We start from the raw sequence: 15,379 nt of genomic DNA on the forward strand, positions 1-15,379 counted from the left end.
AAAATTCAAGACCTGGACATGAGAGTTGATCCTTTAATGAGGTTTACCACTTGCAGCCCGACCCCCATGTCTGAGGGAACAGCCTGTGCACGCTTGCTCCCTGTGAAGCATGTGAAGCCCTGCATCCAATTACCTTCTTGTTTCCTTGGCTTCCTCCAAGGTCCTCAGCAGCCAGACAGCTCTGTCCTGGATGATTAAGTATGATTCCTCTGGGAGGCACAGGATTGGCCTTGGACAATCCCTCCAGTTCATTTCTGTTACTTATTTCAGGCTGTTTGGCACTTCTCTCTGTGTGAATTAGCAAAAGTCAAAGAACCTAAAGGAAATTAAACCAGTCGGTCATCGGTCACCAGGGCACAGGCTCCTCTTGGGGGGTGGGTGTCATAAGATTCAGCAGCACATCTGTGTGTAAAGATTCTCAAATTCCACCCAGTGAACAGCTGAAGGAGCTGTCCACGGCCAGTAATTCTAGAAGTGTTGTATGATTCATCCATGATTTATCTGCTTCTTCCTGAAATTATTGGGTCGTGGCTGCACTGCCTGTTCAGAGAGCAGTCCAGGTCCTTCCATCTTTCCCTGGCCCTCGTGTTGCTCTTAACTTTCAGGATGATCGGATGAGCATCCAGGCAGAGGGCGGTGTGTAACGTGTGATGATGATGTTCTTGAAGATGAACGAGGAGCGAGCCTCATTTGTCTCAAGTCTCGGCAGACAGCCCACAGGCTGAGAAGAAGCCATTAAAATGTTTCCACTCTGTCTTCTCCCCTCTGTCATCTGCAATAGATTATAGATGTTTCGATAATTTAAAAAGGAAAACAGTATCTGACCTTGACTACAGAGCATATACACTTGCACATGTGTGTGTGCACACACACACACACACACACAGTGTGAATAATCTCATTGCACCTTTTTGACTCTTCCTGCACCTGTTTCCAGTGACATCATCTTTGTGCCCCTCAGTCAACTCTCTCCTCTCTCCCTGAGAATTCAGGACCAGGTCCTAGGTGGTGGAAGTCCTGGCTCCCCAAATTTCCAGATGAAGACACAGAGGACCCAGTTGGGACATCTATTTTGTGGAAGCGCTAGGACTGGACCCCATCCCCTTCCTTGGGTGCCTGGTCCCATCTCCTCAAACACTTGTCCATGGAGGCTGATGGTCTGCACCCAAATCACCATAACTAGTAACAACAGCTCACGTTTACTAAATTCATATTTTGTGCCAGTTACAGTGCTAAGAACTTTGAATGGATGATCTCATTTAGTATTCCTGACATCCTTAATGTTATTCCCATTTTACAGATGAGTAAACTGAGGCTGAGGAATTGACCAGATCTCATAGAGAATGGAAACCAACTCCAATATTCTTGCCTGGAAAATCCCATGGACAGAGAAGACCAGCAGGCTATACAGTCCAGGGGGTCACAAAGAGTTGGACACAACTGAGCGACTGAGCATATGTGCACACACATACAAGTAGTAAGCTGTCTGTGTAACTAGTGGAGCACAGATTCAAAGCCAGGGTGGTTGCTTCCTGAGCCCACTCAAATCTGGTGATTTCACCCCTGGGTGCACTTAGAATCCCCTAAAGGAGCTTTCCAAACTCTTGCCACCCAGGATTTCAGTCAGGCCAATCAGATCAGCATTTACATCTTTCAGGTGACGCAGTGTGCATCCTGGCTTGAGTACTGAAGCACTGACCTTTCTTGGTACCCCATACAGTCTCTCTAGATTGTTCCCATTCAGCATTTGGTCCCTGCCAATCATGGTTCATATTAATAACCTCAGATATGCATATGACACCACCCTTATGGCAGAAAGCAAAGAGGAACTGAAGAGCCTGTTGATGAAGTGACAGAGGAGAGTTAAAAAGCTAGCTTAAAACTCAACATTCAAAAAACTAAGATCATGGCATTTGGTCCCATCACTTCATGGGAAATAGATGGGGAAACAATGGAAACAGTGACAGACTTTATTTTCTTGGGCTCCAAAATCACTGCAGATGGTGATTGCAGCCATGAAATGAAAAGGCGCTTGCTCCTTGGAAGAAAAGCTATGACTAACCTAGACAGCATATTAAAAAGCAGAGACATTACTTTGCCAACAAAGGTCCATGTAGTCAAAGCTATGGTTTTTCCAGTAGTCATGTATGGATGTGAGAGTTGGACCATAAAGAAAGCTGACCGCCGAAGAATCGGTACTTTTGAACTGTGGTGTTGGAGAAGACTCTTGAGAGTCCCTTGCATGCAAGGAGATCAAACCAGTCAGTCCTAAAGGAAATCAGTCCTGAATATTCATTGAAAGGACTGATGCTGAAGCTGAAGCTCCAATACTTTGGCCACCTGATGCGAAGAATTGATTCACCGGAAAAGACCCTGATGCTGGGAAAGATTGAAGGCGGGAGGAGAAGGGGATGACAGAGCATCCTCTGTCGGTGGTTGGATGGCTTCACCGTCTCAACGGGCATGAGTTGGAGCGAACTGTGGGAGATGGTGGAGGATAGGGAGGCCTGGCCTACTGCAGTCCATGGGGTCACAAAGAGTCGGACATGACTGAGTGACTGAACTGAATCATGGTTTGAGGCTGACTCAGGAATACTTCATCTTAATATTTCCTTTTCCCAGGAGGGAGCCAGTGGGACTCAGGCTATTCCTGGCCAAGTGTAGGAGGAATGGGAATGGGTATCTGGATGATGAAGCCCCACTGCATCCGTGACTGCTTCCTCCACCCCCGCCTCAACCATCGTCTCTCTCATCCTGAGCTCTTCTCATCCTCACTAACATGAGCCACATGGACTGTGGGTGTGGTAACATCATTATTATCTAAGCTAGTGGTTCTCAAAGTATGATCTGAGGACCCCTCAGGGTTACTCAAGACCCTTTCATATATTGATTCTACCTGAAAAGTAGACATCAGCTACCTGCATGCATGACAGCAGATTTTCATCATCAAGTTCAACCAAAACAGCATAGGGCAGAACACTGAGTGCAGAAGCAGACGTGAGAGGCCAGCTGTCTTTTATTAAGCCAGATGCTAAAACAATTTGTGAAAATGCAAAACAATACCATTCTCCTCACTGATTTTTTTTTGGCTTGAAAATGATGGTTGTTTTTCATAAGAATCATGTCATTTACGTTAACATGTAATAGGTTCATTATTATTTTTAAATGAGTAAATATTTTAGAAATTCTCAGCTTTAATTTCATGGCAACTTGATAGATACAACCTGTGTAAACAAAAGCTTTTGGGAATCTGAGGTAAGTTTTAAGAGTATGTTGTCATTCAGTTGCCAAGACTCTTTGCGATCCCATTGACTATAGCACACCAGGCTTCCCTGTCCTTCACTATCTCTCAGAGTTTGCTCAAATTCATGTCCATTGAGTCGGGGATGCCATCCAACCATCTCATCCTCTGTCACCTGCTTCTCCTCTTGCCCCCAGTTTTTCCCAGCCAGGGTCTTTTCCAGTGAATTGGCTCTTCGCATCAAGTGGCCAAAGTATTAGAGCTTCAGCTTCAGCATCAGTCCTTCCAATGAATATTCAGGGTTGATTTCCTTTAGGATTGACTGGTTTGATCTCTTTGTAGTACAAGGGACTCTCAAGAGCTTTCTCCAACACCACCGTTCAAAAGCATCAATTCTTCGGCACTCAGTCTTCTTTATGGTCCAACTCTCACATCCATATGTGGCTAATGAAATTATTCTTTATTATACTGTAATTATTATTTCCATCAGAATTTTAGAGAGTTCCCTCATAGCTCAGTTGGTAAAGAATCCGTCTGTAGTGCAGGAGACCTGGGTTTGGAAATGGCAAACCCTGGAGAAGGACCCTGGAGACCCTGGAGAAGGAAATGACAACCCACTCCAGTATTCTTGCCTACCCTTGCCTGGAAAATCCCTTGGCCAGAGGAGCCTGGTGGGCTACAGTCCATGGGGTCACAAAAGTCGGACACAACTTAGTAACTAAACCACCACCATACTGTAATTATTATTTCAATCAGAATTTTAGATAGTGTCCGTTTGGTATGGTTTGGGTTTTTATATTTAGAGACATGTCTGGGGTGAGGGGGTGGTCAGATCTGGAATGGAATAAGCTTCAAAAGTCAGCTCCCCTAAGAAGGCATCAGGGAGTGGGGACCACTATTGCTTTCTTCATGTACCCTGAGAAAAGGAGCAGTCTTTTCCAAGAAGCCATTACACTGACGCTGTCAGTGTGTTGCAGAAAAGGACCTGAGCAGGGGGTATGCCAGGAGGCTGAGGCTGTCCACCACCCCTCTGGTCCCCCCCAGGCCCACTCTGTTGCCTACCACTGCCAGCACCACGGCCAGGCACACCTGCTCCACCCACCCTGGGACTGGTTCCTGACCTCCTTTGAGCTCTTGGCTCCCACACCCTGGCCTTGGCTCTGCCCTTGGCCCCCTGGCTTCTGTTTGTTCCGGCACCTGGGGGCCTGGCAGGCTGCCGCGCACTAGGCCTCGTGTGCTGTCTCTGGCAGGAGGCCCTGTCCCAGCTCCAGCTCCATGACTTGGACCCTGGCCATCTGGCCAGCACTTTGGCTGGGTCAGCCCTGGCCCTGTGGGAAGCCCTGGAGGATTTGAGCAGAGATGACAGGACAGAAGTTCCTCTGTGTAGATTGGCACCTGCACAGAGTTGTCGTCTGTGACGGCTACAGGGATTATTTGAAAGGGTGGGCCAGGGAGTGAGCTAGGACCTGCCCAGGGACTCTGCTGCAGCTGTGGGCTTGCTGCTATTTATTTATTGCACTGGAAACCATCCTGCATAATGGAAATTTCTCATTTTAAGGCACAATGCTTCTTCTTGCATTGAACTATTATGTTAAAAATAATAATAGTGATTACCTGTTGTCGTTTGCTGAGTCCCTGCTATGTGCCAAGAGAGGTGAGTCATTCATTTTACAATCATTTATTGAATACCTACTACAAAGTAGTTTGAGAGGCAGTGAACAAAACAGGCAAAAATATACCTGCATTACGGAGTTTACATTTTAGGCAGAAAACTAATGAAAAAGGAAATTTGTGTCGGATGGTTGTTGATGCTAGAGATAAAAATCAAGCATGGTAAACTGGAAAAGAAGTGACCCTATCTCTGTCTACAGATGATACGATTTTTTTATGTAGAAAACCCTGAAGATTCCACTAACAAACTGTTAGAACTGATAAACAAATTTGGTAAAGTTGCAAGGTACACAATCCATCATTCTTTTCCATTAAAATTCATATAAAATAGTGCACTTTCCATTAAGAGCAAAGTTAGCTCATGAATGAGGCTGGTAATGTCAATATGGTACATTCTTCATTGGGTGCTGTCAGTATTGGTAAATTACATGATTACACTAATCAACATAAAAATTTCCAAGGCAGTGAGGAATTTGGTAGGAAGCATATGCTGCCAAGAGAAGAGGCATTAAATTTAAGGCGAGAATTTGGAAAATCTGAAACAGTCAAAATGCTGCAGTAATGTTGTAACAGGTGAAAAATGTCTTTGGACAGAGCCATGGGAATGTCATTTTCCATCATTCCTCTTCTGGGCTTTCCTGGAGTAGTCAAGGCCCTTGGGGAGGACAGAAGGACAGTGGTGACAGGCAGCCTTTGTTACAGAATCCTTCCAGCACTGTGCTCAGGGACCCCACTCTGTGGCCTCAGGGGAAAATCAGCCAAGAATAAGGAACAGCTGAGAGCAAGAAGGGTCAGATGTGGGGGCCACAGTGAGAATCCTGGATTTGTTTTGCAAAGGTAACTGGAGTCATAGGAGGGTTTTCTCAAGGGTGGATAGGGAAGAGGAAGTAGGGAAGCACAGTGTAATGCTTATTTTATTTTTCTAGTTTTTGGCCACACAGCACAGCATGGAATCTTAGTTCCCTGACCAGGGGTTGAACCTATGCCCCCTGCAGTGAAAGTATAGTATCTTAACCGCTGGACTGCCAGGGAAGTCCTGTAGTGCTTATTTTGAAAGTATTATAGTATCTTGATCAAAATTTACAAGTTGATTCAAAAAAAAATATATGGAAATGCAAAAGACCTGGAATCATTAAAGCAGTTCTAAAAAAGGACACTTTTGGAGAACTCTCACTATTTGATTTCAAGACTTGTTCAAAAGTGCCTTAAGATTATGTGGTATTGGCATAAGGATAGACACACAGATTAATGGGACAGAATAAAGAGTCCTAAATTAAATCCACACATGTGTGATCAATAGATTTTTGGACAGTGTTGCCAAGGCAATTCAATGGGAAAATAAAAGTCTTCTCAATAAATGGTGCTGGAATGACTTATAAACTTATAGAAAAAAAGTTAGCTTTGATCCCTACCTCATGCTACACACAAAAATAATTTGAGATGTATTATACACCTAAACATAAGTTCCACAATTACAGAGTTTGTGGAAGAACAAAGGAAAAGGCAGGGGTTTCTTAGAGAGGACCTCAAATACTAAACACATAAAAGAAAAAGAACTGATAAACTTATCTTTTTCAAAATTAAAAGCTGTTGTTTATCAAAAGGCATCATGAAGAGAAGAAAAAGACAATCTACAAACCAGGAAAGAATGCCTACAATGCATATATCTGAAAAAAATTATGTCCAGATACAAAAGACTTGTACCCAGGACATACAAAGAGTTCTTAGAGCTAAATGCTAAAAAGATAAACAATTCATTTCTTAAAATGGGCCAAAGAGTTGAATAGACCCTTTATAAAAGGGTCCAAATGGCCAGTAAGCATAGAAAAATGTGCTCAGCATCTTTAGTCATCTGAGAAATGCACATTTAAATCATAATGAGGGGCTTTCCTGGTGGCTGGGTGGCTAGGACTTTGAGCTTGCAATGTAGGGGGTCCTGGTTTGATCCCTGGTCAGGCAGCTAGATTCCACATGCCGCAACTAAGTGTTCACATGTGGCAATGAAGACCTGGTACAGCCAGACAAACCCAACCAACCAACCAACAAACCAAAGAGCCCATAATGAGATGACATCACAACCCCTTGAGAATAGCTGAAGATGGGAAAGACTGACAATACTGATGAGGATTTGGAGAAACTAGAATTCTAAGACACTGTTGGTTGGAGTGGAAAATGGTATAGTCATTTTGCACAAGTGTTCAGCACTTTCTTACAACCCTTTAACCAGCAGTTGCATTCCTGGGGGTTTACAACAGAGAAATGGAAACACATATCCACAAAAGGACTTGTTCATGAATGCTTACATCAACTTTACTTGAAATAACCCCACGCTGAAAACAACATAAATGTCCATCAATAAGGGATTGGACAAATTGTGGAACATTTGCAGATGGAAAACTACTCAGCCATAAAAAAGAATGAATGACAGATACACAAAACAACATGGATGCCTTATTTGCCCAGAAGAAGACAGATATGAAAGTGCATACTGTACAGTTCCATTTTTGTAAGTTCAAGAACAGGAAAAGCTAGTGAATGTTGATGAAAAGAGAACAGTGGTTGCCCATGGGGGTGGTGACACCATAAAGGAGAATGAGGGCACTTTCTAGGTGGCACAGGGACGTTCCATGATCTTAATTGGTGTGATGGTTACACAGGTAGGTAATGGACCAGAACTCATGCATTTATGCTCTGTGCATTTCGCTGTATGTAAATTTTACCTTAATAATAAGATCATCCTGACTGATATTTGGGGCAGAGTGGAACAGGAGGCCAGCCGAAAGGCTGTTACAATAGTGCAGGTTCAAGATGGTGGTGGGAGATGTAAGAAGTGAACAGACTTGGGACCCCTTATGGAGGGAGGGTCAGGACTAGGTAGCTCAGTAGGCAAGAGTCTTGTTTAAAGCAGGCCCCAGAGGACTGAATCCTTGAAGCCCATTTACTTATTCTATTTGTGTGTTTTACTCTGGTTCATTTTCTTTCTAAAATAATTTAAGGTTTATTATAATACAGAACATGTACTCAGTTTAGTTCAGTTCAGTCGCTCAGTCATGTCTGACTCTTTGCGACCCCAAGGACTGCAGCACTCCAGGTTTCCCTGTCCAGCACCAACTCCCAAAGCTTACTCAAACTCATGTCCTTCAAGTTGGTGATGCCATTTAACCATCTCAGCCTCTGTCGTCCCCTTCTCTTCCCGCCTTCAATCTTTCACAACATCAGGGTCTTTTCCAGTGAGTCAGTTCTTCACATCAGGTGGCCAAAGTAGTGGAGTTTCAGCTTCAGCGTCAGTCCTTCCAATGAATATTCAGGATTGATTTCCTTTAGGATTGACTGGTTGGATCTCCTTGCAGTCCAAGGGACTCTCAAGAGTCTTCTCCAACACCACAGTTCAAAAGCATCGATTTTTTGGCGCTCAACTTTCTTTATAGTCCAACTCTCACATCCATACATGACTACTGGAAAAACCGTAGCCTTGACTAGATGAAATTTTGCTGGCAAAGTAATGTCTCTGCTTTTTAATATGCTATCTAGGTTGGTCATAGCTTTTCTTCCAAGGAGCAAGTGTCTTTTAATTTCATGGCTGCAGTTACCATCTGTAGTGAATTTGGAGACCGCCCCCCCAAAAAAGTCTGTCACTGTTTCCATTATTTCCCCATCTATTTGCCATGAAGTGATGGGACCGGATGCCATGATCTTAGTTTTCTAAATGTTGAGTTTTAAGCCAACTGTTTCACTCTCCTCTTTCACTTTTATCAAAAGGCTCTTTAGTTCTTCTTCACTTTCTGCCATAAGGGTGGAGTCATCTGCGTATCTGAGGTTATTGACATTTCTCCCAGCAATCTTGATTCCAGCTTGTGCTTCATCCACCTCAGCATTTCTCATGATGTACTCTGCATATAAGTTAAATAAGCAGGGTGACAGTACACAGCCTTGACATTCTCCTTTCCCTATTTGAAACCAGTCTGTTGTTCCATGTCCGGTTCTAACTGTTGCTTCTTAACCTCCATACAGATTTCTCAGGAGGCAGATCAGGTGGTCTGGTATTCCCATCTCTTTAAGAATTTTCCACAGTTTGTTGTGATCCACACAGCCAAAGGCTTTGGCATAAAGCAGACATAGATGTTTTTCTGGAACTCTCTTGCTTTTTTGATAACCCATCAGATGTTGGCAATTTGATCTCTGGTTCCGCTGCCTTTTCTAAATCCAGCGTGAACATCTGAAAGTTCACGGTTCACATACTGTTGAAACCTGGCTTGGAGAATTTTGAGCATTACTTTGCTAGTGTGTGAGATGAGTGCAATTGTGCGGTAGTTTGAGCATTGTTTGGCATTGCCTTTCTTTGGGATTGGAATGAAAATTGAGCTTTTCCAGTCCTGTGGCCACTGCTGACTTTTCCAAATTTGCTGGCATATCGAGTGCAGCACTTTCATAGCATCACCTTTTAGGATTTGAAATATCTCAACTGGAATTCCATCACCTCCATTAGCTTTATTCGTAGCGATGCTTTCTAAAGCCCACTTGACTTTGCTTTCCAGGATGTCTGGCTCTCAGTGAGTGATCACACCATCGTGGTTATCTGGGTCATGAAGATCTTTTTTGTATAGTTCTTCTGTGTATTCTTGCCACCTCTTCTTAATATCTTCTGCTTCCGTTAGGTCCCTACCATTTCTGTCCTTTATTGAGCCCATCTTTGTATGAAATGTTCCCTTGGTATCTCTAATTTTCTTGAAGAGATCTCTAGTCTTTCTCATTCTATTGATTTCCTCTGTTTCTTTGCATTGGTCACTGAGAAAGGCTTTCTTATCTCTCCTTGCTATTCTTTGGAACTCTGCATTCAAATGAGAATATCTCTCCTTTTCTCCTTTGCCTTTTACTTTTCTTTACTCAGGTATTTGTAAGGCCTCCTCAGACAACCATTTTGCCTTTTTGCATTTCTTTTTCTTGGGGATAATCTTGATCACTGCCTCATGTACAATGTCACGAACCTCCATCCATAGTTCTTCAGGCACTCTGTCTGTCAGATCTAATCCCTTAAATCTATTTGTCACTTCCACTGTATAATTGTAAGGGATTTGATTTAGGTCATACCTGAATGGTCTAGTGCTTTTCCCTACTTCCTTCAATTTCAGTCTGTATTTGGCAATAAGGGTTTCATGATCTGAGCCACAATCAGCTCCTGGTCTTGTCTTTGCCTACTGTATAGAGCTTCTCCATCTTTGGCTGCAAAGAATATAATCAATCTGATTTCAGTATTGACCATCTGGTATTGACCGTGTATTCAGTAAGACTGATTAAATGTAACTAAATTAGGGAAATTGAAACCAGAAGATAGAAGAAGCAAATATGCCAGTTTGGGGACTGATGTTAGAAAACTAAGATCAGGAGCCTGTTTTTGCCGAGTCTTCTTGGCTGGGCTTCTAACAGAGCTTGCTTTATAACAGGGTTATAAAGGGGACAGTAAGGGTCTTTTAATATCAGAGGAAAGACAGCTCAGATTATAGACACCCATGCAGTGTTGAATCAAGTTTATTTTAGTTGAGAAGAAGGATTTGTCTTTTGGAGACTCTCTTGGCTTATAAAATCAAAAATATACATTTTTGTAGAATTCGCTTTGTAATAGAATATTGTATCACGAAGGTCTGATACATCAAGTGCTTTATAAAGAAATGAAGGTTATTTTAGGGGAAATTACTTTCCTTCTATTTGAGGCTGAATTTATTAAGCAGAAATGTAAATATCATGGAGTATAATTTAGGATAAAATACAAGTTTGAGTATTTTCTCTATACATTTATGGAACCATTATCATTTAAAATTACTATAATAGGTAGTAGTCTGATGTGGGAATTGAGTTTGGCTTGAATATATTCAATCAGCCTAAATGAATATACAGTAGAAATACTATAAGAATGTATGTTGAAAAATGCATTAATTATTTGATTGATCATTACTAGCATGGGCAGTTCAGTTGCTGCCAATTGAACATGGGGGGGACCTTGTAAATATTAGACATTCTTTATTTAAGAGCAATTAGTGAATCAAAGGAAAATGAAATGAAAGAAGAACTGAAGAAAAGGGAGAATTTATGTGTGGAGATGATGTTAAAAGTGTATGCTAGTAAGGAAATCCATCAAATCAAGCCTCATCTTCATTCTGAAACTTTTGCTCAATGTCTTGAAACAGACCAGCCTAAATGAATGCTTGAGTCATCATCAGAGCATTAATGGCAGACTTCTATGGCATTGCCCATTGGATCTAACAGCAAAGATCTCTGTCCTGGGCAGAGACTTGAGAAGGAAAAGAACTGTCACAATCAATTTATTATGCTCCAGGATGGCTACATTTGGGATTGGTTCTTTAGGAAATGTGATGGCAATTTATTTCACTTTTATATGTGTAAAAGTGACCATAGCTGGATCCCACTGATGGCAAAGTCATGCTGCCCCACCCATGGTGGAAATGGAGAGAATGAAATATGATGAAAACCTTGCTAGTTGGAGATGCTGAGAGATTCCCTGGTCCTGATGGGTTAGGTTTAGCTCCAGCAGAGCACGTGGTTTAAGGGGAGGAAGGGGCTGTTGTAATGAAGTGAGTGGGGTGATTCTTAGCAAAGTCACCTGGGCACTGGGACATGTTGGGGTCACATGCTTTCTGGGGATAAGGCTGGTGGTACAGGAGAGAGTTTAGTGGCGATGGGGACTGGGCCACCCAGAGTCCTGGGCTTCCTCCAGCTCAACAGTGAGAGGCATTGAGGACTGGGAGCAAGAGGTCCGTGTGAGGACTCTGAAGATCTGGTTTCTGGCCCTTCTTCTACCACTTACTAGATGATTTTTGTTGGACAAGTCTTTTGACCTCCCTGAGCCTCGACTCTTCCATCCATGAACATGGGGTCAGCACTGCTTGTCCCATTCAGCCCCTCACGGAGGGTTGTTGTGGAGATCTGCAGGACAGAGGACGTAGGGACCCTCTGAAAAAGCCCGCAAATATCCACTACAGTTGTTTTTTATTATTTGTTGGGAACGAACCCTCCCCTGTGGGTGATGCTGGAGCCAGGCACTGGTACGTGCTCCAGCCTTGGAGGTATTTTAGGAAATAATCAATCCAAGATGCATTGGGTAGGAGCCATGCTAAGAGTCATAAATCTTGACAGTTTGCTGCTTAAAAAAATTAATAATGCTTGAGAGGAACATTGTAAAAAACTATAGGAGGGAAAGTAGTGTGTTTGGGGAGAGAGCTTAAGCCAGTGTGGAAACTGAGAATCATGCAAGGAAGATAGGCTCCTCCTGCTGCTGGTGGGGCGTAGTTTACACACACATACAAACACACACAGCACACATGTATACACTCGTGCACATGGGCAGCTTGCACGAGTTTTGTGGGCTGCATCTCAGAAGAGACTGGTGAATCAGAAAGGCTAACACTGAGACTTCCCTGGTGGTGCAGTGGTTGGGACTCCAAGCTTCCAACTCAAGGGGAACAAGTTCCATCCCGGGTCGGGGAATTAAGATCCCACATCATGGGGGCGCATGGCCAAAAAAAAAAAAAAAAAAAGCTAGCATTAATTCCAACAATGGGTAATTGGAATTTACACATGCAAGGGCACAATACTTTCAGCAGAAATGCCACCTGCCTCTGAAATTTTAAAATGAAACAACAATAATGCTCTTGTCCTGTCCCATTTCTTGCTGGTGGAGAAGAGCATGCTTGTGTAGCTTTGGGATTCAAGACTGCTGTGCACAGCAGTGGAAGAAGACAGGGTCACAAAGGGGGACCAGACCTCATGGTTTTTAACTGATCAAAGCCCCAGGATGGTCTGCGGTTAGAAAGGAAAGTGAAGAATAGTGCTTTTCCTATGTCCAGAATGTTCCAAAACCTGAATCCTCTGTTTTGACATCAAGATGGTCGCCTGGACGTGGGCCAGGCACTTGCTGTTGGTGGGAGTGTTGGTGAGCTGTCATGGAGAACTGTTGGGGGGAGGCCCAGGGACAAACTTGGTTAAGGCCACTTGAGGCCAAAGGTAAGTTGGTCAGGGCTGGCCTCCATGCAGGTGCAGTTGGCTTCCTATTATGTGAGAAAAGAGTCTTTAACTACTTTGTCTGTGGTCTGAGACCAGATGATCACATTAAAAAAGAATGAACAGATGCTCACTACTATATATAAAAGAGATAAACAAGGACTTACTGTATAGCACAAGTTCAGTTCAGTTCAGTCACTCAGTCGTGTCCGACTCTTTGCGACCCCCTGAATTGCAGCACGCCAGGCCTCTCTGTCCATCACCAACTCCCAGAGTCTACCCAAACCCATGTCCATCGAGTCAGTGATGCCATCCAACCGTCTCATCCTCTGTCGTCCCCTTCTCCTCCTGCCACCAATCCTTCCCAGGAGTAGGGTCTTTTCCAGTGAGTCAACTCTTTGCATGAGGTGGCCAAAGTATTGGAGTTTCAGCTTCAACATCAGTCCTTCCAATGAACACCCAGGACTGATCTCCTTTAGGATGGATTGATTGGATTTCCTTGCAGTCCAAGGGACTCTCAAGAGTCTTCTCTAACACCACAGTTCAAAAGCATCAATTCTTCGGCACTTAGCTTTCTTCACAGTCCAACTCTCACATCCGTACATGACCACTGGAAAAACCATAGCCTTGACTAGACGGACTTTTGTTGGCAAAGTAATGTCTCTGCTTTTAAATATGCTATCTAGGTTGGCCATAACCTTCCTTCCAAGGAGTAAGCGTCTTTTAATTTCATGGCTGCAATCACCATCAGCAGTGATTTTGGAGCCCCCAAAAATAAAGTCTGACACTGTTTCCACTGTTTCCCCATCTATTTCCCATGAAGTGATGGGACCAGATGCCATGATCTTAGTTTTCTGAATGTTGAGCTTTAAGCCAACTTTTTCACTCTCCTCTTTCACTTTTATCAAGAGGCTGTTTAGTTCTTCTTCACTTTCTGCCATAAGGGTGGTGTCATCCGCATATCTGAGGTTATTGGTATTTCTCCCAGCAATCTTGATTCCAGCTTGTGTTTCTTCCAGCCCAGCATTTCTCATGATGTACTCTGCATATAAGTTAAATAAGCAGCGTGACAATATACAGCCTTGATGTACTCCTTTTCCTATTTGGAACCAGTCTGTTGTTCCATGTCCAGTTCTAACTGAACCGTGAACTTCCAGATGTTCAAGCTGGTTTTAGAAAAGGCAGAGAAACCAGAGATCAAATTGCCAATATCTGCTGGATCATCGAAAAAGCAAGAGAGTTCCAGAAAAACATCTATTTCTGCCTTATTGACTATGCCAAAGCCTTTGACTGTGTGGATCACAATAAACTGTGGAAAATTCTTCAAGAGATGGGACTACCAGACCATCTGACCTGTCTCTTGAGAAACCTGTATGCAGGTCAGGAAGCAACAGTTAGAACTGGACTTGGAACAACAGACTGGTTCCAAATAGGAAAAGGAGTACGTCAAGGCTGTATATTGTCACCCTGCTTATTTAACTTATAGCACAAGTAACTATACTCAATATCTTACCATAAACAGTGATGGAAAATAACATAGATATATGCTGGGAAAGATTGAAGACAAAAGGAGAAGAGAGTGGCAGAGGATGAGATGGTTGGATGGCATCATCGATTCAATGGACATGAACTTGGACAAACTCCAGGAGATGGTGAAGGACAAGGAGGCCTGGTATGCTGCAGTCCGTGGCTTCGCGAAGAGTTTGACATGACTTAGCGACTGAACAACAACAACAACAATACATTTATATAAATATAACTGAATCACTTGGCTGGACACCTGAAACTAACACAATATTATAAATTAACTATACTTAAATAAAAAATTTTTTAGAAGCATGAAAACATTGACTTCTGTAGGGTGATAGGATTATTTTTTGATTTAAAAATTGCATAATAAAAGTGTTGAATTTTTCAAATTGTTAAAGTAACATCTGTTTATTATTTTTAAAAATGTTTATTTAAATGGTCAGGATTTAAGGATATCCTTAAATCCTAAGGATATCTTGACATTGGGTCTGTTATGTTTTCAGGTGGAGAAAACAAGGAATTTTGTCAGTCGGAGCCTGGTCATAGGAGAAGTCCTCTCCATAGCGGACATGGCCACAGGAGTAAAGGTGAAAGTTACTAGGTCTCCCACCCTTCATGTACTGAGAGTTTTGTTTTATTTCGCTGTATTTTTTATTTATTTGGCTGTGATAAGTCTTAGTTGTGGTGTGCGGGATCTCATTCCCTGACCAGGGATTGAACCTGGGCCTCCTGTGTTGGGAGCTTAGTGGCTTAACCACAGGACCTCCAGGGGCGTCCCATGAACTGATAATTTTGAATGAAAAGGAGTGAAAACAAAACAAAACAACACAATTCCATAGATGTCAGTCTATTTCTACAAGAGATGTTTATAAAATGGTACACCTCCCAACACAACCCCTTGACTTCTTCAACCACTGTATTCAA

General features: G+C 42.8%; 1 protein-coding gene across 7 annotated transcripts in view; it reads left to right on the top strand.

Moving 5' to 3' along the window:
• ACOXL (acyl-CoA oxidase like) overlaps positions 1–15,379 on the top strand; it is a 359,193-nt gene that overhangs the window by 28,431 nt on the left and 315,383 nt on the right. For all 7 annotated transcript variants that reach the window (XR_014051963.1, XR_014051964.1, XM_081484832.1 and 4 more), the window contains exon 3: positions 14,959–15,042. Coding sequence is in view for 5 of the 7 variants with exons in the window: in XM_081484832.1 (XP_081340958.1) it covers positions 14,959–15,042 (84 nt within the window). In the remaining 2 variants the exon portion in view is untranslated. The remainder of the gene's footprint in view (positions 1–14,958; positions 15,043–15,379) is intronic.

Source organism: Giraffa tippelskirchi, chromosome 4 (genome assembly GCF_054371585.1).
Source record: "Giraffa tippelskirchi isolate mGirTip1 chromosome 4, T2T-mGirTip1v1.2.pri, whole genome shotgun sequence".
Lineage (NCBI taxonomy): Eukaryota > Metazoa > Chordata > Mammalia > Artiodactyla > Giraffidae > Giraffa > Giraffa tippelskirchi.